Source organism: Corvus kubaryi, unplaced genomic scaffold, assembly GCF_017639235.1.
Source record: "Corvus kubaryi isolate FWS band 111438036 unplaced genomic scaffold, C.kubaryi_AGA036_p1.0 138, whole genome shotgun sequence".
NCBI lineage: Eukaryota > Metazoa > Chordata > Aves > Passeriformes > Corvidae > Corvus > Corvus kubaryi.
Genome location: NW_024580672.1, coordinates 10624633 through 10650511, shown reverse-complemented (window position 1 = coordinate 10650511; position 25879 = coordinate 10624633). Strand labels below are relative to the sequence as shown.

The following is a 25879-nucleotide window of genomic DNA, read 5'->3' as shown; positions in this document are numbered from 1 at the left end:
GCCGACGTCACCCCGGCCATTAATAGCACTTGGTTAATTAATTTGATGGGAACAGCAGGGACCACACTTTGCATTTAGTGAACTTCCGAGAACTTCCAACCTCATCTTCATAATTGGCCTCATAAATTCGAGGAAAGAGAGAAATCAGCAAAGCCAGAGAAGCGCAGGAGGCAGGAGAGGCCCTGCACGCGGGAGGGCGGGAGAGTGCGTGAGAAGTGACTCTATTTGGTGTCCTTATTTAATTTTATTGCACAGATCCATCTTCGCCCGCCCCCTCCCTGCCTAGCCCTCTCTCTCCCGCTCTCCCTGCTGAGTTCACCTAATCATGATAAATTCATATTCATTTCCCTGCCTGCTCCGACGGGGGGAGCAGCGGCTCCCCTACATTCACGCAGCCATGCTGCCATTAGCAAATATTTACTCATGAATACAAAGTGCCAGAGTTAGAGGCCAAACTACCCTCCCTGCCCCCCTTTTTCCCCAGCCCCCTCCCACCCCTGCACCAGGATGAGCAGGACAGCTAAGGATGGGTGTCCTTCCCACGGGGTAGGGAGCAGGGTGGGAAGAACTGCCTAATGCCCAGAGCTTTTTCTTCTTCCAGAGTTTTTCTTCCTTTTCAATAAGGGAGGCAGAGAGATGCTCGTTGGGGGACAGGAATTGCCTGACACCCTAATCTGGACTCACCTTCAGGGTGCAGGGATGGCGGGGTGGCAGGCTGGGAGCAAGGGATGCTACGGCAGAAGCTGATGGCCTGTCCCAGCTCCATGACTTTCCACTCGGTCTCTAAGTGCTGCTGCATTTTGTTTTATTTTTAATTTTCAGGATGATCAGACCCACAGTCAGGGAGAGCAGGAGGGGGTGTGCTGGGGAGGGGGGAATAGCTGAAGCTCCTTCCTGGGAAGCAGAAACCAGGCTATACCTTGCTAGAGACGCTTAAAACCGTGTTTGCTCTCCCCAACTGCACCCATCCTGGGGATTTAGCACCCACCTCTTCCCACAAACCCAGGTGCCCCGTCCCTTGTACCTTCTTCCCAAGGGTGACATCCCGTGGTTTAGAAGAGGCAGGAGGTGTGCTGTGACAAGCGTGTGGTCAGGCCCTGCCCTGCTGCAAGGGCAGCGATTAGAGGTGTAAAGAGGAGCAGGTGTGGGGCAGCTCTGTCCCCTCTGCCCAGGGCAGGGCTGAATCACAGCGGGCAACACAGCCCAGCCCCTCATGTTTCTCCCCTTGCACCAGGATGAGGGAGAAGTGGGAGCCTGCAGCATCCAGAAACGCCACCCCCAGCTGCTCTGGACAAGCTCCATGTCGTGCTCCTTCACCTCCTGCCCTTTTCAACCCCCACAGCTACACCGAGGGGAAATGGGCTTTATCCATCCGTAGCCCACCTGGCTGCAGTTAGCCACAGGAGGGCCCTCTGCCCCCTCCAAAGAGCCTGGGCAGGGATGTGTGGGGTGGGAGGGGACGGACAGACACCCGGCTCATTCCCTCACAGAGCGGGGGACTGGTGGGATTTCTGCCCCAGTGGCCTCCACATGACATGAATGTACTAGGGCCACCCCCCCCTGACATTTCCCAAGGGACTGGGCACAAAGTCTTGCTCCTGAGGAGCCCTGACCCCACACATCCCCATGTCCATCCTCTCCCTAAGTAAAAGCAGGACAAACAGCAGGGTCAGGCGCTGCTGCAGCACCCCTTCAGCACCTGCCTGTGAACTGTGGCCCTGGAGGAGGGGGTGACAAAGGAGAAGGAGTAGGGAGCCAGCAGTGCCATATTTCCCATGCCATTACTGATGTCTTCAGCACGTGGCCCCACTGAGAGAGGCAGCCCCGGCCCTGCAGAAGCAGCTTGCCCTGGCATCCAGAGCTGGAGGCAAACCTGAGCTCATCAAGGCACAAAACTGAGCAGCTCTGCACTGAGCCCTGCATTCTGCTTCAGCCCAGGCAGAAAAAGGCTCATGGCCTGTCAGACATAAGGCAGCCTCCCCATCTAACCTTGCTGTGGGACAGGACTGTCCCCAGCCCTGGACAAGGCCAGATGTGGTACTGCCCAGCCAAAGCTGGCTGACTGTAAGGATGGGGACCCCTTTCCCTGAGGGGTGGTCCCTGGGCTGCACAGCCCTCCTGGGGACAAAGAATTCGCCCTGGACCTGACAGGCCCCTGGTCCGAGGCTGCCTCCCCTCTGCTCCTGGACAACCCAGCTCAGTTCTCGCTGCCCCTGTGCCTCAGCAGCCCCTGTCCTCCAGCTTCTCCATCTCCCTTTCAAGCCAATCATTCCTGCTGCTCATCTCCATGTGCACCCTTGACTTCCAGGATGTTCACATTCCCCTTGGATAACTAAAGCATTTCCTTGCTCAGGAGTCTGAGCTGTGTTCCAGGCAGAGAACAGGACACAGAACAGCAGCCAACTCCCACATGCTCTACTGTTTGAAGAATATGAAAAAGCTGACAGCAATCCTTTCCTGACTCCACACCTGAAGAAAGAGCTCAACCCAAGGCTCAGAGCTCAAGAATCGCTCCTTTCTCTGGGAACAGCCAATCCCAGCTCAGCCATGTGGCCAGCTGGATGCCAGGACAGAGGATGGTATGGAAGGATGGTGGCCAGCAACTCCCTGCCCTGAGAGCCAGAAGTGCTGGTCCAACAGTGTGACAGTCTGCACTGCATGTTCTCCACCTCCACTGCAATCAGAGAAATGGGCCAGCACAGGAGGAGCTCCTGCTAAGCCACAGGAGAAAGTCCCAACAGTTGCAGTGCAGAGAGCAAAAAGACACAGATACCAAGGGAAAAGAGAGAAGGGATTTATTTATTACACTTCAAATTTCAAAGCACCAAGACAGGCCAAAAGACATTCATTTCCCTCAGGTGTCCCAGCACAAATGCCACTGCCGGGGTCTGGGCCACCCCAGCAAACCCCAGCCCTGGTGATGCCCAGCAGCCACAGGACACCTGGTTTGTGCCTGCCCTAGCAGCAAACGTGCAGCTTTGTCTTGCTATGTGCAACAGGGCCAGATCCCCCACAAGGGAGCAGGAGCCCCGGGGTCCTGGCACAAGAGATGCCCACCGTGGCACCTCTGCCAGGAGCAACCACTGCAATACCTGTAACAGACAGAGCACTCCACAACTCTGGGAAATTCATCTCCACAATATAAAATAGTGCAGGTTTCCTGAGAAATAAAATTCACTCCCATGGAACAGGTGGGACCAGCCACAGGCACATGCATACACAAACACACACACACACTTTCCCTGATCAAAGACCAGATGACTCCATGGCTTCCACACAAAAAAAAAGGAAAAAAGCTTTGCTTTGCCCAAATTAGAACTTAACTATTTCCTTGTGTTTCTCTCTGTCTCCATGACTCCTACAGACAGACACACAGCCCTGCTGGGTTACATTCAGTGCCATTACATTCAAATCCTTCCTGAGCACAGCTCCCCAAGCTGTGAGTTCTGTTCCTCTCCTGCACTGAGAGGAAATGAGTTCTTGGGCCAGACCAGGGCTCTCAGTAAATCTGGAGGATCCCCAGCACACAAGGCTGGGAGCAAGCAGGCACAGCACCTCAGGTCCCTACGTCTATTTCAAGGCTTAGCTGGCACCAGAGAAAGCTGGTGGCAGTCACAGCAGCCTGGCCCTGTGCAGTGGGACCCACCAAGGGACACATCAGCTCAGACAGGACACAGCAGCAGCACAGGTTAACTGCTTGGCTTGTGACTCCTGCAGTAGCAGCTGCCAGCAGTAGTGAGAAGGGGGAAGGCCCGTCAGAGAGCCAAGCTAGAAGCTGTTACCTTCATTCACAGCTCAGGACAGAAATTCTGGAGTGTCAGTGCTTAGACACAGAGGAAGATGCATCCCACTTCCCTTGTTCCCAAGCACTGTCAGGGGCTGGATCACAAGGTTCTGCAGCCCAGTCTTCCAAAGCCGGGAACAGCAGGGCCAGGGTAGCTGATGGGCAGTGAGTCCTTCTGGTAGTTGCACCAAGACAGCACTTCCAGTGTCGTTCCAGCCCACAGCCTCTGCTGAAGAAGCCACAGAGCTCTACCCAGCAGCCAGGCCGCAAGCTTGCAAGGAGCCCCCGTTTGCTGGGATATGTTCCTCAACCTGCAGGCACCACAGAGCAGCACTGGGGAAATCAGATCCTTCAAAACAGCAGCACAGCAGTGAGCCCAGGCTGACAACCAGGCATCACCAGTCTCGTTCCGAGGGCTCCCGGTAGGGCAGCCCCAGCTGAATGAAGACATCTCTCTCGGTGGGAGTGGGCAGAGTGTGGCCAGAGGACACCTTGGCACCCCCAGGGCCTCGCACCACGGCCGAGCTGAGCGCGTGCTCCGACAGGCTCATGCCCTTGGTCTTGGCCAGGGCGCGCATGGAGCGGTTGAAGTAAGCCGAGCCCGTGAAGTAGAGCAGGGCACAGGCGAACTCCTGGTATGGCACCACGATGATGTCGAGGCGGCGGTGACGCTGTGCTGGCCCGGGCAGGCGGCACACGCCCAGGTACTTCTTCTGATCACCATTGTCCTCCTGACTCACCAGGTCATCTGTAAGGAAGCCTGGGGAGAGAGAACAGGCCAAGAGGAGCTGAACGGTAGAGACTGACACCTCCATGCTGAACTCCCCACTGCCCAGAGAGCAGCAGAGATGTCTCATAACGCGCTGTGGGACCCCAGGGATAACGTGCTGAGCTGCAGCACTATTCCCTCCTTAACACTACACCTGAGCCAGGTCCATGGGCAGTAATTTTAAGGACTAACAAGATGTCCTATCCTTGGGAAAAGTGATCACCTATCCGTCAATGAATGCCATCCACCTCACTGCCTCCTCACCTTGGCCATTCTAAGAGCAGCTTCCCCACCCTCTTACCGCTCCTGCGGAGGCTGTCGAGCAGCTTGTTGAACACCCCACGGTGAGACTGCCCATCCGGGTGAGTGACCAGCACATCCACATCTCCACAGGTGGCCTTTCCCCGACGGTAGGAGCCACAGGCCACACACACGAGGCCAGGCTTCAGGGCCAGGGCAGCTTGTCTGACCTTCAAGAAAGAGGGATGAGGAGTCAGACACCAGCCTCTTCATGCCCGTTCCATCACGGCAGCAAAGGATCTTGTGCCTGCCTTGAGACCTGTCCTGCATCTCCAGAGTCTCCATACACTTGACAGGCATGGCACACTGCCCCACCAAGAAGGCTGGCCTGCTGTCAGGCAAGGAGTGAGCCAGGGTGGCCTCCACCCCGCCCTGGCAACACCCAGCAGAATGCCACACTATCCAGTGATTGACCATCACCTTGTGGGAGCACTGGATTGGGACAAGCAGGAAGATGCAGCACTGCTAAAGGGGCAAAGTACTGCAAAGCTTTCAGAGCCTTCCGTTTCTGAGACAGCAAGAGGTAAGAGGTTTTTCAGCTGCCCTACAGGCACAAGGCTTGCCAGCTCTGCCCACAAAGAGAGTAAGTTCAACAGGTGATAGTCACAGGTCCTGTTTCAAAAACAGGGATGGGCTCATTAAGTGTCCCCAGCAGGACCCAATACAGCAGAAAATCTGTGAGTACCCCTTGGAGTTCATTTCTGCCGAGACTTCTGCCTCTGCAGGAGAGCTAGGCTTCCTGACCCAGAGAAAGCACAATTGTCTCAGCATTTTATGTTTGGATGCCAACACGCTGCTGCCAGCAATCACACACATAATCAGAACTTCTCCTATTAGAGTCTTCTCCAGGCTGGACCCCAGCTCCTGTTTTGTGCAGACAGTGCTAACTCTGATGGCTTCATTCATTACATGTTTAAGAAAGGCTCCCAAGTCCCTGGACAGGCCTAAAGTATTCTTGGTCTGATTGTGCCAATCACCCTGCTGGCAGCAAATAATGAGGGGCTCAGCAATTCCCAGTGATGAGGCCATCACAGAGGCTGGGGTTCAGCAAGGCAGTGTCTGTGCCCACAGCCCCTTGTCACTCTTGGGGATCATCCTTCATTAGCAAGAGATAAACCCATTAACCTTTGCCCCAAAGGTGCTCCAAGAAGCCACAAGCCTTTCTCATGCGGAGCAAGCCCTCCTCTGGTGTTCTTGCCCCCCTTCTGGCTTTAAATGAAGATTTCTAGAAAACTCCCAGCCCCACCCAAGAGCCTAAAAGCTCCTCAGATCTCACTGTGACAGGCAGCACAGACAGTGACTAATCCCTCATTCTCTCTCCTGGGCCTGGATCAGAGGAGTGTGTGTGTGTATGGAGGGGAGCACAGTAATCCCATCAAGATAACAATAGACCCACTCCCAAGAGCCAGCTCCTCAGCCCAGCCTGCCTGGGAAAGGGACCACTCACCACCAAAATGGCTAATCCGGCACACAGGACTGACACCCCAGCAGGAGCCTGGCAGGAGGGTATTCTTCGTGGCCAGGCCCTGTGGCCGAGTGACAGGGTCACACTGGCTGCTGCTTCCATGGTGACTGGAGAGCACAGGGATAGCAATGACAGTGTGTTCCCCAGGCTCTCTGCTCACATTAGGGTACACTGGCTTAGCACCCCATAGTCATGGAGTGCCAAGGGATCCTAGAGCAGCACTCGTTTGCAGCCTGGATCCCCTTTGCTTCCAGCAAGGATATCTACCCTCTGTCCTCTGACTGACAACTGGATCACAGGGTGCTCACAGCTTCCTTTGGAGAAGCAGCACCAGGGAGACCTCAGCTGAAAGCAGACATTCCAGACATGATGAGAGGCAGGAAAGCAGAGCTGGGAACCTGCTTATCCATGCCACATGCAGCCTTTTTCAAAGCAGTGTGTACAACTGAGCCCTGTGAAGTATCCTCCTCCTTGCCAGGCACTCACACTGAACTTTCTTATGGGCCAAGGTAGGTGCCTTGTGTGCCCAGGCCCAGAAAGGGTCCCCCAAGCACTGACCCCACTCAAAGGAGAGGCTGAAGAGCTCAGCTGTAACACAAGGGCCATTTTCACAGCGTCTACCTTCCTGTCATGTCCCAGCAAGTACTGCACTCTGAGGGCCTGGGGCCAAGCTACTCACAGTCTGCTCTATTTCTGCAGCTTCCTCCCGAGGCATGCGCTCCAGGAAATCCGTGTAGTGCTTCAGTCCCACAGCCTGCTGGCTGGTCAGAGTGGCCTTGGTGCGGATGTCATCCAGTGTCCGGAAACCCTAGTGCAGACCATGTGCTGATATTCAGACACCTACCAAGACTTTGCTCTTCACATACTTTCCACCAAGATTTGGGGAGATTGTATTTAGCCTGTCTCAAGCTTCTGATATCACATGTAGAGAACACTTTAGGTTCCTAAAAGAAGGGATTTTGGCAATCCTACTACCCATTCACATCTCTAATCTCCACCCCTTCTCTGACAGAAGGCTACTGCTCCTAAGGCATGGTGTCCCTACAGCCTGAAGGAAAACACGTACTGCAAGTAAAGGAACACATACAATATCCCAATGAGGGAAAGCCAACAGCATGAACACAACCATATTTTTAAGACAAGCAAGAATCCAGTCACAAACCAAACACTACAGGAAACCAGGCTTCATCAGCTCGTACTCAGGAGACAAACTGCTTTTAAAGAAGGAACCCATCCAGTGCACTGGGCTGCTCCTATTGGCACAATTATTTCAACCTCACTTTTACAACTTCCAGACAAGATGGATGGCTGCTCTGACAGCTACAGGCCAACAGCCAGCAAGTGCATCAGGAACTTTCATGGACAAGATGCCCTGATTCAAGCCTGGCTCTTAGCAATGTCATTGCCATGACTAGTGTGACATGAGCTCCAAGGAGTGATGCTAGAGCAGAGGCAGCATGTCTCCCACTCCTCCTCTCCACATCTTTGTCCTCTACCCACCCCACCACAACTAAAGTCTCAGCTGGGTGCTGAGACACAATGGGACCCAGCCTCATAGGTCCTCCCAAAAAACCAGATTTAAATCTTACCTGTAGATATTGGCAATTTAAAACCATTTGTGAAAGTAATTCTCCTACACTAAGCAGCGGTCTTCAAATCATAACCTGAAAGCCTTGTATGTAAGGCATTGAACTTACCTGCTGGTACCACATCTGAGCTGTCTTGACCCCTGCTCCCCAGATGTTGGAAAATAACTCCAGCACAGGCACTCTCTCACTGATGTGATCCAGCTTGCGCAGGTGCCCACTCTCCAAGATCTCCAGGATCTTCTCTGCCATCCGCTTCCCAATCCCAGGGATTTTACAGGCTTCCTAGAAAGAAACCAGAGCTGCTACTGAAAAAGCAAAGACAAGCTGAGGAGCTGCTACTGACTCACAGCCTGGTTAGTCAATTGATGAGTAAAGGGTAAGTGGCAGGACTAGTTCTGCCTGACAGCCTCCTCTCTAGCCCAAACTTACCTTGGTTTGGGCTAGAGAAGTGGAAAAGGACAAGTGGAAATTCAAGTGGAAAAGGACAAGCCTGCAGAGTGGGACTGAAACATGAACACACTGAACTGCAGGACTGCCACAGTCCATAAAACTCCAGTTAGTTTTATGTGTTATCTCTACTGGTGGCCAGTTGCTGTTGATGAAGAGGAAGGTGAAAATGTCCCTGCACTGTGTCCAAGGAAGGCATTTATCTTGTGAGTGTTCAGATCTGGCCCTAAAATGCTCAGATTCCATTTTTCTGCTGTTCTGAAAACACTGTGTGTGGTCAATAAATCCCAACCAGCACTTGCTATACAACTTCCATCGAAGGTCTACCTCCCTGCTTCACCCCCCTGGGGAGGTGTTTTACCTGGTAGGAGGTGACTGGTTTGTGGTAGCTCTTGAGCGCGTTGATTGCTTTGGAGTAGCCCAGAGCTCTCCACTTGTCTCCCTGGACAGAGTAAGCCTTTGCCAGCACTTCCAGCTTCTCTGTGATGCATTGGTTGTGATTTTCCTTCTTGGTGTTGGAAGACTGGGCACAAACCCACTTGCTGGGAGGCTGGGCCACTGTGTAAGAGCTGTCACTGATCTCCTCTGATGATTTCACAGGGTAGTGGCCAGAAATCAATGCTTCCAGATCTCCCTGGGTGACACCAGCATCTTCTCCTTCACTGTCTTCATCATCAGAGTATTTCTTTACAGAGAGATCAGAAAGCAGCCATGTGAGAGTAAGTGCATGCCTCATATGTCCCCTTTGGCACAGGCTACTTCTGAGACTAGGAAGCCAGAGCACTGACCACCCTCCCTTCCGGGCACACCATGCTCCAGTTGCCACCTCTAGAAGTGACTGCCTCAAGCTACACATGCACATCTCACAGTGCACAGGAGACTATACTGCTGTCCACCTGTGATTCAAGCACACAGCCCCTCCTACAGCCAAGTCCCTGAGATATTTTAAGAACACCTCCACAGTGCTTCTGGTAGCAACCTGATCCACTGTACAAACACGGGTCTGAACAGGGTGTTTGCCAAGGAGTGAAGAACTGGTCCATATGGCTAAGGCAGGAACATGGGATGAAATATCAGAGACAGCTTCCTGAAAGGGAGATACTCTCAGACAGGGAATATTTCTCAAAAGGACATAAGTGAGTATCACCATAGTGAGTATGACAATGCCAAAATCCCTGGCTGGCAGAGATCCTGACTCCCTACTCCCACTGGGAAACCTTTAGCTCGTCTGGTGGCAGCACAGGCACATCTCTCACATTCAGACTCAGCAACTTCTACCCCATGATGCAGATGACAGGAGATAGGCACTGAACTTTGTTTTCAGTTTACAGACACAAAATCTCAACAGAGTAGTAAATTAAAACCCCCTCATTTTCCCCATGGCTATCTGCAAGAGAAAAGGGGGAGGAAGGAATGACACAAAGGACTCCACATTCCTCAGTGACAGAAGAAAGAACCAATGTATGCATTTGCTGATACCCTCAGCATTAGGATGCCTCTGTGTAGACTTAAGAAACAATGAGCCTTGGCTTCAGGTAATGAACAAAAGGGGATAGAAGTGGAAAGCCGCACAGAGGCTTTGTAGACTGCTTTGCTCACTGGGGTCCCCATCTACCCTGATGTATAAACACAGGAGTCTATGAAGATCCAAGAGTTTCCATGTCATGGAAGTAACTCTGAGCGGTGCCGGGTTGTTTGGGATCAGTCCAGCAATTACATGCAGCACACCATGTCCTGTTACGAGTTTCTGCAGAGTGTCAGCCTAATCAGAGCCACATCCTTACAACCTCTGGTTCTGCTGGCTGAGGAGGTAGGAGGTCTGGAGACACAACTCCTGCAAGATACAGAGCTGAAGTCTTTCAGCAAAATAGACAGGATGTGTTTTGCAGTCTTGTTTTATAACTCTGAAGACTGGGTCAGACTGAGGATTTGACAGACTAAATCAGTTTAATTTGTCTTGAAATGCAACTCCCTTAAGATGCTGTTCTCTCTAAGGGCAGCAAAGCCTCAGAGTGCTCAGGTAAGTCAGTAAGCCCCTTAAAAGCATTTAAGGACACGTTATCCAATCACAATGCAAAGAACTCTGCAGCTGGAGCTGGAAGCAATTCCCATCCTCTTGGCCAGCAGTGTCACAGAGGTGAAACAGCCCTTAAATCCCTGACTCTACGCTTTGTCAGCAAAGCTGATGGACTCTTTACAACCACATGTGCAAAGCCAACTGGTAGCAATTGGCTACTTGAGAGGGAGACAGGCAGCCTGGGTTGACAGCCCCAGGTTCACAGAGAGTAACAGCCACTGCTTGAGGCTGCCTTGCAGAGACTGCATCTGAATGCCAGTCAGAAAGTGATTGCTACAGTCTGACTGGTAACAGGATTTCCTCAAAGGAGTTTACATCCAAAGGCAGAGTTCCCCGATCAGTCCCTGTTTAGTATGAAACACTGGCACGCTCATCATTTCCTAGAGAAAAAACATCCACCCAAGCTGGAAAAGACTCTGTGCTTAAAAAACAGAAGCTACTTCTAAGCTAAGTTTCAGCTTTACTGTTGTAGTTGGGTCTCAAGTAGCTGTCTTTAAAGTCTCAAGGTACCCAACTCCTCCCCAAGTCACACAGTCTAAGCTTGGGACAAGGGATTTTACTGAAATATCTACAAATGTGGTTTTTGTGTCCTCAGTGAGCTGCCAGGTAGAGAGTAATTGCAGGGTTTTCTGCAACAAAAATTTGTGTTACAAAGCAGATGCCAGCAATACAAGGGAGCTGCTGGGGATGTTTGAGGTAACCTTGCTACAGATAGATTTGAATGACACCAATGCCCAAGAACTCAGCAAACTTGAGCAAAAATACAGAGAAAGGATGGAAAGCTAACAGCAGGCCACAGAAGCTGACTCACTGCAGAGGCCACTAATAACCCAACACAGATATTTTAAGAACACCTCCACAATGCTTCTGGTAGCAACCTGATCCACTGTACAAACACGGGTCTGAACAGGGTGTTTGCCAAGGAGTGAAGAACTGGTCCATATGGCTAAGGCAGGAACATGGGATGAAATATCAGAGACAGCTTCCTGAAAGGGAGATATTCTCAGACAGGGAATATTTCTCAAAAGGACATAAGTGAGTATCACCATAGTGAGCCTTGGCCTGATCAGAGCACCAGGACTGCTTCAGCTGGAAATGTTCTGATGGGAACAGCAATTTAAGGGGCATTGTTTTTATTCTGAACAGCTAAAAAGGACAAAGAGAAGCAGTAACCATGTCCACAGCCTGAGTCTGGCCACACAACTCACTGAAACATCCAAACACCTTCCCCGTGCTGAGAAAATCTCACATTGTATCCCTGCAGGGATCAGGGATGCTCTTAGCCAGGAAAAGCAGCATGCAGGATCTGTTCACAAGGAGATGGATCTGTGCAGGAAAGCCTCACCTCAGCCAGTTGCTGCTGTCCAAGGGTGCCCAAGCCTTGCTGTGAGGAATGTTCCACCTGTGATTCAGTATTTGGTTTCACTGCTCCCGTCTCTGCTGGGGGCTGGATTTTTACTCTGTCCAGGATCTGCTGCTGTTCTTTCTGGAACTCTCCCTCCTCCAGGTACCTGCCATGGATTGGATGTCCTAGTACAGGGGAAGGAGGACTTCCCAGCCCCCAGAAGTCTGACCAAGAAATCCTTCTGCATGTTTTGGACTGGACCAAACAACCCATATGAATTGTACTCTCTCAGATCACAGATTAATTACTCTGGTTTTAGCTCAACTCCCCAGTTACCATCTACCTAGCTGACCTGCAACTTCCACTCCTACCTACCTCATTCTTAGGCTCTCTCTCCAAAACTTTGCCAAAACATTTTGCTCCTAACCTGTGCCTGCTGCTCCATTCCTTATTTCCTCTTGTGCCTAGTTGCCAATTCTCTACCTTTCATCTGCAATAAGTAAGAAACAGTATTTAAACCTCAGCATTTTTAAGAGACATCTTGTTATCACTGATGGATCAGGAAGATGTGCCTTTAGTGCCTGTAGCAAGTGAAAGGACTTATGGTAATATGTCTGGGCCCTATTACATGTTTTGCTACCCCACAGAACTTTGAGTCATGCTCACAGGAGCTGCAAGGAGTTGCAGTCCAAGATTTTGAGCAGAGGTCAGATTTTAGTGCTGTGCAGTTTAGGATAGAAGAACTGCAGGGAGGGATGGCAGTGTGGCATTTGCATACCTGGGAGGCATAAAGACACCATAGCCAGCAGTACTCAGCAGCTTCTGGTCTCTAATGCAAGCACTCAGCCAGGATGCCTTCACCAGCTGCAGCCCCGGGCGCAGCTTGGTTAACTTGAGGAGCCGAAAGGCGCGATCGCAGTCCATGTCCTCAGCCACAATGACGTGCGTCACCTCCAAGGAGAGCTGGCTGTGTACGACACCCCCGTTCTGGACAATCTGCCTGTGGAAGATCTCAGCCCTGGCCTGGCCAATGCCGGCTTGCAACACGTAGGCGATGACTGGTTTCAGCCACTCTGCTGAGGAAAGCACAGGGGCAGGGACACAGTGACAAGGGAAAGTGCCCCAGCCCAGCAGGGCTACTACATCTCTCACACAGGACTTGATGGCAACAGCCCTGGCAGGCAGTCTTTGGGGGGCTCCAGCTGGACACACCAAAGCAAGCTGGACATGACCTCTACAGAAAAACACACTGAGGGCCTGAAAAAGCCTTTGGGGAACAGCATTTGCAGTTAACAAGCTGGGTGTAAGTATTATATTCTACATCATAGGGACACAGGACTTACCCTCAGGTATTTCTGTTCCTTCCTCTTTCAGGATCTTTGGAGGGATGCTTTTCCCCGAATCATCCTTCACCTTCTTCCTCTTGGAAAAGGCTTTGACAATCCCTCGTGGCTCCATAGGCCTGGTGGGAAGGTTAGCAGCAATTGCTAAATACAAATGAGAAAGAGCAAGGTTGCTTAGATCTTACCTAATCACAACTCAAGATTCACTCTTGTTGCTCACTGTCTTTGTTGTCCTTAAGTTCTTTTTTTGTTGTTGCCTTCCAAAAATGCTCAGCCTGAGGGAGGCAACCGAAATCAAGAATTGCAGCCCTAGAATGTCCTAGAAACCTCTACAGCTGAGTTCTTACAATGGAAAACATTCAACTGCTTTAACATTTTAGAGCTCCTATCTGCTCAGCCAAAAGAAGCAACTTCATTTCCCGGGTATTTCTTAAGCACATTCCCAAGAGACCTCTTGTGCCAGGGCTGAAATCCAGTCACCTATTGAGATAAAACAGCTGATTGACATCAAGTGCTTCACACAGCCACAAGAGGAAAACTCCCAACTTGGCTTCATCTGGATACAGCAAATTACTAAAGACTAACTAGCCGAGTTCGATATGGGTACAACTGCAGCTTTACCATTACAAGCCTTGCAAAAACAAACTTTGGAGCTTGAACTACCAGGATAGAAGGAAGCTCAGTTTTCTGTAGCCCAGTTTCCTGAATCACTGTATATGCCAACAGCCCCTTCCATGTGGCTGCAGCGTTGAGTCAACACCAGCTTGGTTTCCTCTCTGTGCAGCACTCTGGGTTTCGCGTAGAGGTTTCTCACACACAGTCCAACACAAACCTATCCTTCCAAACCTGGAAAGGCTGAAAATGGTCCCACCTGGCCATGGCTTCCTGCTATGGTCACCTTCTCATCTGAGCATTAAACATAACCCTCTGAAAACCAACCCAGAGCTCAATCAAGTCCTTGCTTCTGCGAGGAAGAGTTCAGCTCCAGGGGAACAGAAACCCTGCTACGTTTCTAAAACTCACCTTCGCTTTCAGTTTTCAGGTCGTTTTGACCAAAAAGAGCCCTCTGGAAACAGTAATCCTTTCTATTACATAAAGAAAAAACCCAGACCAAAAGCCCGCCAAGGTTCTGGGTGCCCAAGTACGTTCCAGGGCTCAGAAGTGTGTTTCTGCAGGCTGTATTTTAAATCCTCTAAAGCACAACCCACGCGCCGGGTACCAAACCTGCCTTGCCAGCCTCCTCAGGCCGTGAAGGTTTCAAGGCCACCAACCCGGGGCTGGCAGCAGCCACAACCTCGGGGCAAGAACGACACCCCAGACCTCGCGGCTGCGCCCGGGCGAGCCGAGGGCAGGCGGGAGCCGAGAGGGCGCAGCCGGAGAGCGGAAGGGCCCCGAAGGAGAGCGGGGCCGCGGCCGCGGCCGGGCAGGGCCGCTCTCAGCTCGGCCGGGCCGGAAGCGCTTCCGGGGGCCGGCGGAAGTTTCCGCGTTGCCGCGGCGACGGCGCGGCCGCCATGGCGGTGCCGAGCTGGCTGGAGCGGCTGCGGGCGGCCCGCAAGACGGCGCTGGTGCAGGACGGTAACCGCGGGGCGAGGGTCGGGACAGCCCCCGCCTGCCCCGCCGCGGGGTCTGGGGTGGTCCTGCAGAGAGCGGGCGCGGAGGGGAGCGCTCCCGGGCACAGCCCCGCGCCCCGGGCCAGGGAAGGACACAAGGCCATCAACGCGAGCTTACGGGGCAGTGCCTCGTCCCCCCAGGCAGTGGGACGGGGTCCTGGACAATGGGATAGGGCCCCAGACAGTGGGACAGAGCCCTGCGCCCAGAGGTAGCTGTATCCCGTTTCCTCTCACCATCTGTCTTGCCTCTAGGGAAGCGGAAGATCCACTACTTGTTCGAGGATGGGAAGGAGATGGCCGAAGAGTACGACATTAAGACTGGCCAGTTAATGAGTAAGTGGTGCTCTCAGCTGGCCCCCAGCAGACGTGGGTCAGGGCAGAACTGCAGGGCAGTGGGTCTATACCTGCAGGGCAGTGGGTCTATACCTTCAGGGCTGGGGTGTTGAGAGGGACCAGCTGGTCAGGAACAAATCATCCCTGACTATTTTGGAAGACAGGCATGTCTGTAGCGGAATTTTGTAGGGTCAGAAGTAGGGTTCAGCTTGCAGCCAGGGTTCTCTGACCTTCATGGCATAGCAGACCTTGCTTTAGCCCAGGATCTCCCCCAGACATCCCATCTGTCACAACAGACTTCGATGGACTACATGGGATTGTCATCATAGTTGCCAGGCACCGAGTCTGTACCACATGAAGGGCTGAAATACACTTTTTGGTGGCTTCTACTACCGCAGACAAGGTGTTGATTATGGCTCTTGTCCAAAACCACATCAGCTGCAGCACAGCACCTGTTGCAACCCCACCATGGCTTTTTTTGCACCAAGTAGCAAAAAAAAGAGAGGCATTCAGTACAGAGTTTCTGACCTAGGAATAGGCCAACTAGCAGATCAGCTCACACCAAAGTGGAAATTACTGGAATTAAGATACATATATTCATATCATCTCAGTGTGCTGGGCAGCTTTGGCAGTCAGTTCCTGGAGCTCTTATAGAGCAGAAGAATGAAAAGCCTTCTTCTCTCTTTTCCAGGTAGAAAATGGCGAGAGAAGAACACCCTAGGGGGCACTGGCAAGTGGCAGGTGGAAGTGGGAGAGCCGACCTCACCGCTTCTGGGAGCACTGGATTCAGAGCTTATAACAGAGAGCAGCTCAAATGTATGTAAGGGTCTGCAGGTACCACTGCACCTAAAACTACCTTGTCTTGTGCTTACAGCAGTAGTTGGTAGAGAGCAGATCACCAAGAGACAGCCTTAATGCACTCAGTGCTCTGCTACAAATCACCCCAAAACTGCAGGGCTGAGTAGAAAGAAGGCACAGGCTTAGGTTCTTTGGGGGTCTTCAAGAGATTTGTAGTTTCCTTAAGTAAAGAAACTGTATTGCTGTGTTGGCCAGCTACTATCCTGGCTTGAAAGAGCAGGCTGGCAGGAGGGCCAGTGCCAGGACAAGTCAGGGGATAGAAAACAGAGGTGATAGCAATGAAAGGCACAGGCACTGCATAGCAGGCTGCTCCCTAATAAAGCACAGCCTCTTTCATCTTCACATCCCTCTAGCTTAGGGGGGCAGATGTTTTAGTCTCTCACTGTCTTTTGTACAGACCTGAAACACAAGCACAGCTCTGCACCAAAAATTGGGCAGAGCTAGGACTGAACCTAGCAGGTTCCTAGAGCAGGCAGAGCTCAGTATTTGGTTGCCTGTGAGGAAGAGGCCCCCCCTCTGTACTGCAAGGCTTCTTCACTGCACTCTTTCAGCCTCCTGCAAGCAGTGCTCTGGGCAAAGGCAGACCAGTCCTAGCTGTAGGAAAGTGATGCTCAGGCAGCTTCTTGAGTTACTCCCTAATGCTCCAGTGTGAAAGAACAGCTACTCCCATGCAGAGTCTCACAAGGTAGTACAGGAAGGAGACAGGGAGGAGAGGAGACAGCTGGAGGGGCCTTGCTAAAGGTACTTGTTTGCTGTAGCCTATCTTCGTGAGGAAGGATACCCTGAGCAGCTTCCAGTGGCGGATCCGTAACCTTCCCTACCCCAAGGAGGTCTACAGTGTCTCTGTGGAGGAGGAGCAGCGCTGCTGTGTCATCCGGACCACCAACAAGAAGTCAGTAAGGACAGCACTGCCAGTGCTGACAGTCCCTTGGGGTGGGCTGGCACAGAGGACAGGCTAGTGACTGCACAGGGGGCTGCCTCCCCTTCTAGTGTGCAAGGGCTGAGGGGCCCCACCTTGCAGCACATTTCCTGCTGCCCGATTTCCATTCCCAACTGCCTCAGACACCTTTACAGTAGGGCTTCTCATCTTGGCTCCAGTAGGGTGGTGCTTGCTCTGTTCTTGCCCCGTTAGGTGTCGCTTCCTTAGAAAAAGAGTCTTGCAGACCTCTTGAAGCTAGAACATTCCATCGTCTCCCTCTGATTTAGTCACTGCATCTCAGAATGCTGCAGGATTCAACATGTACAGACAGATCTCCCTGCATAAACATATCCTATAGTCACAATGCCAGTGATATCATCTGGAGGTAGCAAACAAAATAGACAGACTGAATCTGGAAAGGAAGCACCACAGTGTTCTGCCAAAAGAGATTTGAGATTGGAAGAAAAAAAATGGAAAATGCTTTTATAAAGCTACATCTTGTAGTGTGTCAGTACATGGCATCTCACATGGAATGAAACACAAAGTGTCCCAAAGCATCTACAACCTCAGATAAGCCAAGATGAGCTGAAGTGTTGGGAAGTGAGTGCACAGAGTGAGCCTTGGGAGCACAAGGGAAGCTGATGGAAGTGGCTGTAGGTGGTGCTGTCGGCACAGAACTGTGGCCTCTCGGCTGCTGAGGGCTTCGCGACGCGGTACCCGCAGTCTCCCGGCAAAGGGCTGCTGGAGCTCTGCACATCAGCACACCTGGGGGCTCAAAACCAGAAGGCTGGAAAGAGGAAAGTTACCCCAGGGAAAACAGCAAGCAATTACAGCTCTTATACAGAAATGTTGGCCTGAATGCACACAGAGGGATTCACAGAACAGTGGTGCTTTAGTAGGGAGACCTAGGTAGCAAAAGATAATGATATTCCTACCAGCCACACATGGATACGCATGGAACTAGGACAGGAATGGAGGACTTGATCCTAAAGCCAACCACATACTGTCACAGACAGGCTTACCTACTCCAGTCCTACTGGGGTAGTGGTGTGTATGTGGGAAGTTCCTTGCCTGTGTATGTGGGAACCTCCTGCGTAGGTGCTGTAAGGTTATAATGTAGCACTGAGCCTTTACCTACCCCCTGCCTGATTTCAGGCTTTCTTGTACCGCTCTCAGAAGAGTCCTCCATGAGCAGCTGACATTTATTCTCTCAGACTAGTGTCAGAGGACCCAACAGTAACTCATGGCCTGTGTCTGACAGTTAAGGACTTTTAGAATTAAAGCTGAAAGCCACCTCACTGGGGACAAGAATGACGTTGCTGTCAGTAGGGAGTGGGGACAGACTCCAGCACTAGCACACTTAGTACAGGCTCCAGGATATCTTAGATCATTTCTCCTGGGTCTTGGCCAGGGCAGGGCACCACTCAGCAACTAATTCCAAGATAGCAACAACAGCATGGAATCCACAGAGAGAGTGCACATCACTACGGGAGAGAAAGGAAGCCTCGGAGCCTCTCCAACCCTTGGAAGTCAGCCACGCTGCTTCTGAGCAACAGAGCTGTCCTGACCGCCAGCCAGAGGCACAAGTAACAGGATGGGCTGCCAAGTCACTACTGAGTAGTTCAGCTCTAAATTCTCAGCATACCAGTAGCAGTTTTCCCTATGGGCTGACAAAAAGTGGGTTTCCAGTAGGAAAATAATAGAGGTGATTTCACATATATACTGTGGATTTCGGGCCAGGACTTGGGCTCAGAGTGTAATACTGCCCTTGGCCATGGGGTGAGAGGCAAGGGTAGAGAATCGGCCGGCATCGGCTGGGATAACCACCCATCAGCTACCTCCCCAGCTCAGACAGGAGCTCTTCACTTCCTCCAGTCACTCCGTTCCCTCTGGCCACGGCAAGGGCTGCTCAAGTGGGATTTGCTTAAAACCTCTTGCTGTAAAATAAATCCATTAAACTGAACTCTAAAAACAAACCTAGAAAGCCACCTCCCCAAACGCCAAACCTGATTCAATTATTGTAGTGAGAGGCAGTGGTAATGTTAGGAGGGGGGGGGGGTGGCAAGGCAGATCTGGTTTCCTTTGATCTTGTCACAGATTTTAGTTTGAGGCCAGCCAAAGCCATTCTTCTCCCCTTCTCCTTAGTCCTGGGGCAGCAGAATGCTGCTGTTTCATTGATGACTCCCAAGGCCCTTTGAAACAGTGGGTTTTTTCTGTGTACTGCTTTTTTTTTTGTCTAATCGGTAAGAAGTTAACACTTCCTTAACATGTCTTTGTGTTCATCTAATCTCTGCTGTTTAACCTTTGACATCTCCCTTATTATCCATGTCTGCCACCTTTTCCAAATACCGACAGCAGTGACAACACAGAACGGTTTGAGCCCTGCGGTAACAAGCCGTGTACATTCCTCCCACTGCACCGGGAGAGCCATTTGCCCTTTGTAGCTGTTTTCACCGTGACTTGGAAAATAAACTGCAATTTGGGCAGAGGTAACCAGAGAGGCCAAGCCTCACACACAGCCAGCTGAATCAAGAACCACCCCTCATGGCATGGTAGCAGCCACTGCCTGTTCCCGCTCTGCTCCAGGCAACTCAGTACCAGCTACAGGCCAATTCCTTGAAGAGGATTGCCCACAACAGTGCTGGAACAGACTAAGAATCCAGCCATGCCTCTGGGTGGGCACAGGACCACCAGCCAGTGTATTTGATGCAGCCCCAGAGAGAAGCAGTAGATGCAGGGCAAGCCATGCCACGCACAGAAGATCTCAGGTAAACATAGACACAGATCTACAGGGTTCTGGGTCCAAAGTCTTAGGAAATCTCTTAGCTGGCAAAACCTCTCAGTCCTCTGCTTGGATGTGAGAGGTTATTGGAAGACTGGGATAGAACCCAGGGAAGGAACAACTAGGAGAGCTGTAAGTGCAGAGGAGCACCACAGCCACCATGGGAGCTGCATGGAGATGCTGCAGAGCAGAGGCTCAGGTGATTGTGGGCAGTTACACCTGGAGATCTGTGCCCAGGGGTATGCCTGAGTACCACCATGCCACCAAAGCAAGAAGTTACCTAGGAAGTAAAGCAAGAAGTTAAAAAGAGGGGTTTAGGAAGGATTGCAACACAAAATGGTACATCACTGAGGAAAGTAAGTCATTTGCTGAGGAAAGTAAGTCATATGGCACAAAAGCTTTGACAGCTATTTTGACAAAAGCTAAAGGAAGCTGCTACTTAGAAGGAATGAGAGGCCATGAGCAGGGAAAAAGACAAGGAACACCTTGTTAGGGCTGAGTAGTCTAACCATAATCTGGCACTACACATGAGGGCAAGCTGGAGGACCAAGCCTGCTGTCACACACCAAAGCTCTTCAGGACTTTGCCAGCTCTGATTTCCAGTTTGGAGGTTTGTTTCTAGTGTTCCTGCTAACCTGGGGGCACCGGCAGTCACACAACATGGCACAAGGGCCTCCTGCCAACCCTGAGAGGTCTATTGTCCTCATCTACACCTTGTAGAACAGCAGTCTGTGTCTCAGCACTGCTAGTGGGGAAACAGAAATCCCACCTTCCTTATTTCTGTCTCCTCTCTTATTTGTAGGTACTATAAAAAGTTCTCTATTCCTGATCTGGACCGATACCACCTTCCCTTGGATGCAGCTGCCCTGAGCTTCACCCATGCCAACAACACCCTGATCATCACGGTGAGGCTTTAGCCAAGCAGAACAGCACTTTGCCCTTGTCTTTATGTCCACAAAGAAGCTAAAATTCTTATATGTGGGGAAATAAGGCAGAGCAGGGAGATCTGCTGACGGTCACCCATGCGGCCCCTTCTCTGTCACATAGTCGGTGGGAGTTTCAGATTACACTGGGCATGCTGACACTAGCCAAGAGGTCCCAGGCTGCAGGAGGGGCCCTGCCTGCTGCTCAAGGTGACATGCAGGTGGAAGAGTGTCTGTCATGCCCTATTTTCCATGTATTCCCTCCATCAGGCCTGAGCAAGGCTCTACTCTCAGTGACAATAAGTTTCGCTTGTCTCAGAGCATAAGAGTCCAAGGACTGCTGCACTTTGAGGTCTTGCAGTCTTAAAAAAGAATAATAAAAAAATAATCACCTGCTTCTTTGTGTCAGAGAGGGAACACTTCCACACGTGGTGGAAGCAAGAGACTAGCAACATGGGCACACACTTCTTGTTGCAAGGAGCAGACAGATGCTTTTGTGCAACAGGTGCTTGTCCTACACAGTGCAGAAGTCAGCTACACAGAGGGCACACCCTCCGTGGGAAACCTGGCAGCAGAGCTGGGCTGCATTTGGAGAGGAAACAGGCCAAGAGGAGCACCTTGAGTCCTCCTGAGCTTCTGTTTGCTACTGGCCAAACCTTGCAAAAAGCACCTGCATCCACTGCTAAGCTGCAGCTGGGTGAGGGACCTCTGAGGGGAAGAGAGGAACTGCAATTCTTACTTGTCTTTGCATAAAAAAAGAAAATCATATTTTATAGATAAAAAAACCACTTGTGAGCGTACAGTCAGCACAGCAAGGATCTGCTTGCCAGGATATTCCAGAGGGGTTGGTGGCGGTTAGGATTCCACATCTAACTGGAAAGTTTTACTTGTACTGTAAAAGACACTCCAGAACTTGGCAAATGTCTCTAGCTTGATGGCACAACTTCTCTAAATGGGCTTCAGAGGCAGCTGGTAATGGCAAAGCCTCCCTTGGCAGGAGGGCCCCTGCTGGGCCGGCAGCAACAGGCCCCAGTTGGTTTGCTTGGAGCAGAGGCTGAACAGGAGTTCAGGAGTGCTAAGGGCATTTCTCTCTGTCCTACAGTACCAGAAGCCGAAGGAGATCCTGGCTGCAGAAGAGCAGCTGCAGAAGGAGCTGAAGAAGATAAAGGCAGCTAACAGTGGAGATGGAGACTGTACAACTCAGTAGGCAGTCGCTGCTAAGAGGCTGAGGTGAGGGGCAGCTCTCTGGCACAGCTTCATGGTGTTTATTTTGCCTTATCTAATAAAAATGAGTTCTGTTGTTAATAGAGCGATTTGGAGGAATCTCTGTAAGCCCAGGAACATGGCAGGGCAGTTGACCTGTCTTCTGCCTGGCTTGCTGATTTATGCAGACATGGTTTGTGTTGGAAGGGACCTTAAAGATCATCTGGTTCTAACCCCGTCATGGGCAGAGACACCTTCCACTAGACCAGACTGCTCAAAGCCCCATCCAACCTGGCCTGGAACACTTGCAGAGATGGGAATAATCCTTCTATGAATTGTGGGAAGCTGTAGCGTGCAAAGGAAGCACACGACATCCACAACCAGCAGCCCTGTCCCCACCCTCCATGAGCAACATGACACCTTGGGAATTTCCCCGTCTGCCATCACTGGTGAAGGCAGTAATGTCTGGAAAACAAGAACTCCCTCCTCACACCCATTAGTTGCCTGGGATGTGTTTGGAAGCAGCTCCCTCCTGTGCAGTTAGGCAGCTCCTCTGTGCAGTCAGAAGGATGCTCTTGTGACTTTGGCATCTCTGCAAACAGCATCAATGCTTAGACCTGAGTGGGCACAGCCTGTGAAACAGGGTAAAGAGGAAGACACATAGCTGCTTCCTTAGTGCCAGCCATCCATGACGTGACATGGCTGTGCAGAGCGCAGGAACCAACGTGCAGCTGCCTCCATTTGCATGGCACAGAGGGGAAGCAGTGGCTGGGCCGCTGGCTGGCTCAGGAGCAGCAGCTGCCCACCCTTCTGTGAAGGTACAAACAAGGCCCATTGCAAACCTCACTGCACAGGGACAACCCCAGCAGTGCTGCTTTACCAACTCCTCTCCAACAGCCATCCTCCTACTTAGATTTCTGAATGTTGTTCCATCCCAGTTCATATGTGAACAGTTACTACCCAAACAAACCCTGCAAACCCTACCTTCAAGTGAGCTGCTCATGGGCTCCCAGCACCACCTGATGAGGCTACTTTCAAACCACAACAATTCCTTAGAGGCCAGGGCTCCAGCAAACATATTCCTCCAATTCTTGTGCATCACAAGGGAAGAGCAGCCTCTTGACAGTGGAAATGAACTAAGTTCTAACAAAGCACCATGCTGAGTGGCTCACCCTAGAAATGCTCCCAGTTTGTGATACAAACCTCTCCTTTACCTATCCAGGATACCCAAACTCAGAACCAAGTAGGGTTCCCACACTTCCTTCCCCTAGGAGGGCCAGACCCCAGACACCACTGTATTCACTCGCAGCACATTATCCACATTCAATCAGACAGCACAGAGCACACTGAAAACTATGGTTGTTCAGAGACCCACATCAGGTTCAGAAGGATGACACAAAAAGGAGCCCATTTGGATGTGCCTACAGGATCCCAGTAAATCACATCCAGGTGTTTGTAACTGGTCTGGTTTGCTGCTTCATTATGCAGGCACCAAATGAGTCACAGATCCTACTTTTTGAATTCTTGTTTGAAAAAGTGACAGGAGATCCAAGCTCCCAGGAACCGCCTTCAGTGCAGCAGTGTCACAGGGTCTAGCCAGGGAGAGAGATCTATTAGACATGGAGACAGCATCTGAAAATAGGTCCAACCTCCCCCACCCAGCCAGGCCCCTGCAACCAACAGGTAACACCACAGCCCCTTCAGAAGTTGAAACAAAACATACCATCTCTTCTGTTTCCTTTCAGTTTTATTTAGCAAAACACGACCATTTCAGCCCTGCCAAGTGCACAGCCTGACCTGACGGCCAGCTTGGGGAGGCACACTGAAAGCAGGGCTGGCTCTGCCTTTTAGCTCAATTGTTGCTCTTGGGTGTGAAGGACAACACAAGCAGCTGGCAGGACAGCAAGTTAAGGAGAAAGGTGGTCCTCACTCCAGGCACCTTTCCCTTCCACCAAATCAGTCCACCCTACACACAGCCTAGTCTTGCTTCACATGCTTAGAGCTTGGCTGATCTCAACCTGACCAGCACATAGCTGATGGGGCATCCTGGCTCAACTTGCCCCTCAAATGATGTATCCACAGGAAAAAAAAGGAAATTAAAAAAAAAAAAGAAAAGAAAAACAGGAACACAGTTAATAAAACAAACCCTGACTTGCACAAAATAAAAAGGGTAAAGGACAATGGGCCTATTATTTTCACTAACAGGCAGATGAGGTTGAGAAAGTTTGGCCCTTTGTGCACTCTTCATTGTAGCTTTCTGGCAGGAAAAAGTCCCTTCAGAAGCCTTGTGGGCCTTTCTCACCTCTCCTGCCCTGCAATTCCCTGAGCCAAGTGTCAGCTCTGCTGAGTTGGGGTCACCAGAAGCAGCTGTGGTGCCCTTCACGAGGCCGTGAAGTCCAGGACATGCAGGGCTGATGCCAGGGCAGCATACAGGTGGGTGGTACTGAAACGGAGGCAGTACACTGGGCTGCTGGTGGGTGAAGACAGGTGAAAGCTCTGCAAGAAAACCGGAGAATCAACCTTTCAGAAAAGCGGTCAGCCCAAAGACCCCAGCTGGTGTTACAGATCCAAAGGCTGAGATGTCTGAGCAAAGCAGGTTTTCCCTGCACATAGGTTATGTTTGCCATGGTGGACTAGTCCCAGGACAGCCCAGCAGTCCCTCTTTCTTTTTCCCACGAGGCATGAGCACTGGGCTGCCAGAGAACAGCTGAGAAGCTCTGGTGCTGCCCAGCCTCCCACCAGTGCTCACCTGCAGGCACCGAGTCTGCCGCTTATCCCAGAGGCGCACCACGCCGTAGTAGGACGAGCCGCTGGCAATCATATGGTTCTTGTCACTCCTTATGCAGTACAGGGCACTGTCATGGGGCTCCTCCCACTCCTGGACGCACTTCCTGCAAGGGCAACACAAACCAGAGCACGGCTGAGCCTCCACTCCTCCATCCACTTTGCCTGAAGGAGCTAATTCAGTGAGAGCTGAGCTCCCAGACACTGCACAAGGAGGGTCCAGGAGCCTTGCGTGGGCCCCAGACGGCAGCACGGCAGGCTCACCTGGTGCTGGTCCGTATGTCCCAGTAGCGGATGTAGGTGTCGTACCCACAAGAAAGGAGAAGGGAGGGTGTTTCATAGAACACATCCAGGACTCCAGCTCCATGGTGGAAGTCGGTCCCTAAACAGGTCAACAGCTGACCACTGCAATGAAACACATTAGGGGAAGAGTCATTCAGAAACACATTAGGGGAAGAGTCATTCAGAGCAAAAAGCCCTTCCGGTTCGGCTGGCCAGAGCAGAGATGCTGTCAGAGAAGTCTTCCAGATCTCATTTCTGTGATTTAACAGAATACAAAAGCCTGCACAGTTTTCCTCTCCCACCCCCAGCTTCTGCTACTGGTTGGGTCACTAACTATCATCAAGGATGACCGGCAGGAGTCCCAGCTGAAAGAGGAAGAGCCAAGGTACAGGCACAGCTGACCCCCAGCAGAATGGAATCCTTTTCCCTGGGAGAAGTGACCAGTATTCTGAATTATGTGGCTCCCACTTGGGAGACAACTCCCACCTTAGTCCAGATAATCTGCAAGAGCCATCTACCTGTTCAATCCCATCCCATACTCTGTCCTTCAAAATACTGTCCACTGGGATATTTCCCTGGATCTTTGACACACAGCAGAGATCCACAGGCAAATTAGACTCTCCTAACCCAGTCCGCCATGGCTGCTCTCCTCAACCCCCTCCAGCTACACCACATTCTGCAAACAACATTCTGGGGCTGAATGTGATAGGTCAAAAGCAACCACCCCAAGGTTGCTCTGGAGATGACCTTCCAAAGGCTAGTTTGGGGTTTTTTTGACCCTTTCCTCCTTTTTAATTCCTTGCTTGCAGTGAAAGAGCAAAAGCAAGATCTCCATGAAGCTCTGTGCTGGGTGCTTTGTGGTGGTATGACTCGCTGCTTGTTCATGTGCAGAACCAGCAGCTCACCAGGTCCCACCCTGCCAGACTTCAAGCAGAAGCTTGAGCCCCTTCCCTGGGTCACATAGAATTGCATCAGGTACATGGCACAGCCCATCCCAGTATCACTCCACCTGCTGCAGCAGCCAGTGACATCCAGTCTGTCTCCATGACAGACTCTCGGGAATGGA

The 25879-nt window shown here is 51.4% G+C and overlaps 3 protein-coding genes across 10 annotated transcripts in view; 1 reads left to right on the top strand and 2 right to left on the bottom strand.

Annotated features, from left to right (window-relative positions):
* Nucleotides 1-2780: 2780 nt before the first annotated feature.
* On the bottom strand, nt 2781-14543 carry POLL (DNA polymerase lambda). Of its 5 annotated transcripts, none has more exons than XM_042019166.1 (9): nt 14143-14543; nt 13120-13263; nt 12555-12852; nt 11777-11942; nt 8716-9039; nt 8016-8189; nt 6998-7126; nt 4855-5023; nt 2781-4544 (listed from the first exon to the last, which is right to left on the bottom strand). In XM_042019166.1, the coding sequence occupies exons 2-9, from the start codon at nt 13232-13234 to the stop codon at nt 4180-4182; spliced, it is 1740 nt and encodes a 579-aa protein (XP_041875100.1). In that variant the 5' UTR covers nt 13235-13263; nt 14143-14543; the 3' UTR covers nt 2781-4179. The 5 variants fall into 5 exon arrangements, with proteins under 5 accessions (XP_041875100.1, XP_041875104.1, XP_041875102.1 ...); XM_042019170.1 differs by having other exon boundaries at nt 12555-12849; XM_042019168.1 differs by having other exon boundaries at nt 13120-13238.
* A 42-nt stretch (nt 14544-14585) lies between these two features.
* Nucleotides 14586-21849, top strand: DPCD (deleted in primary ciliary dyskinesia homolog (mouse)). Its single transcript, XM_042019171.1, has 6 exons — nt 14586-14694; nt 14982-15062; nt 15754-15878; nt 16679-16812; nt 20424-20526; nt 21647-21849. Exons 1-6 carry the CDS (start codon nt 14631-14633, stop codon nt 21749-21751), a joined length of 612 nt encoding a protein of 203 aa, XP_041875105.1. The 5' UTR covers nt 14586-14630; the 3' UTR covers nt 21752-21849.
* Nucleotides 21850-23476: 1627 nt separating this feature from the next.
* FBXW4 (F-box and WD repeat domain containing 4) overlaps nt 23477-25879 on the bottom strand; it is a 60849-nt gene continuing 58446 nt past the window's right edge. For all 4 annotated transcript variants that reach the window (XM_042019162.1, XM_042019164.1, XM_042019163.1 and 1 more), the window contains 3 exons: nt 24796-24936; nt 24497-24638; nt 23477-24243 (listed from right to left, as the gene is read on the bottom strand). In XM_042019162.1, coding sequence (XP_041875096.1) covers nt 24127-24243; nt 24497-24638; nt 24796-24936 — 400 coding nt within the window. In that variant the 3' untranslated portion in view covers nt 23477-24126. The remainder of the gene's footprint in view (nt 24244-24496; nt 24639-24795; nt 24937-25879) is intronic.

Excerpts from the sequence above, each read along its gene's own strand:
- DPCD (XM_042019171.1), top strand. The coding sequence starts at position 14,631 with ATGGCGGTGCCGAGCTGGCTGGAGCGGCTGCGGGCGGCCCGCAAGACG. Across the intron at positions 14,695-14,981 it reads GACGGCGCTGGTGCAGGACG|GGAAGCGGAAGATCCACTAC; the intron begins GTAACCGCGGGG and ends TCTTGCCTCTAG. Across the intron at positions 15,879-16,678 it reads TAACAGAGAGCAGCTCAAAT|CCTATCTTCGTGAGGAAGGA; the intron begins GTATGTAAGGGT and ends TGTTTGCTGTAG.
- POLL (XM_042019166.1), bottom strand. The coding sequence starts at position 13,234 with ATGGAGCCACGAGGGATTGTCAAAGCCTTTTCCAAGAGGAAGAAGGTG. Across the intron at positions 7,127-8,015 it reads CTCAGATGTGGTACCAGCAG|GGTTTCCGGACACTGGATGA; the intron begins GTAAGTTCAATG and ends GGTCTGCACTAG. Across the intron at positions 4,545-4,854 it reads CGACAGCCTCCGCAGGAGCG|GCTTCCTTACAGATGACCTG; the intron begins GTAAGAGGGTGG and ends CTCTCTCCCCAG.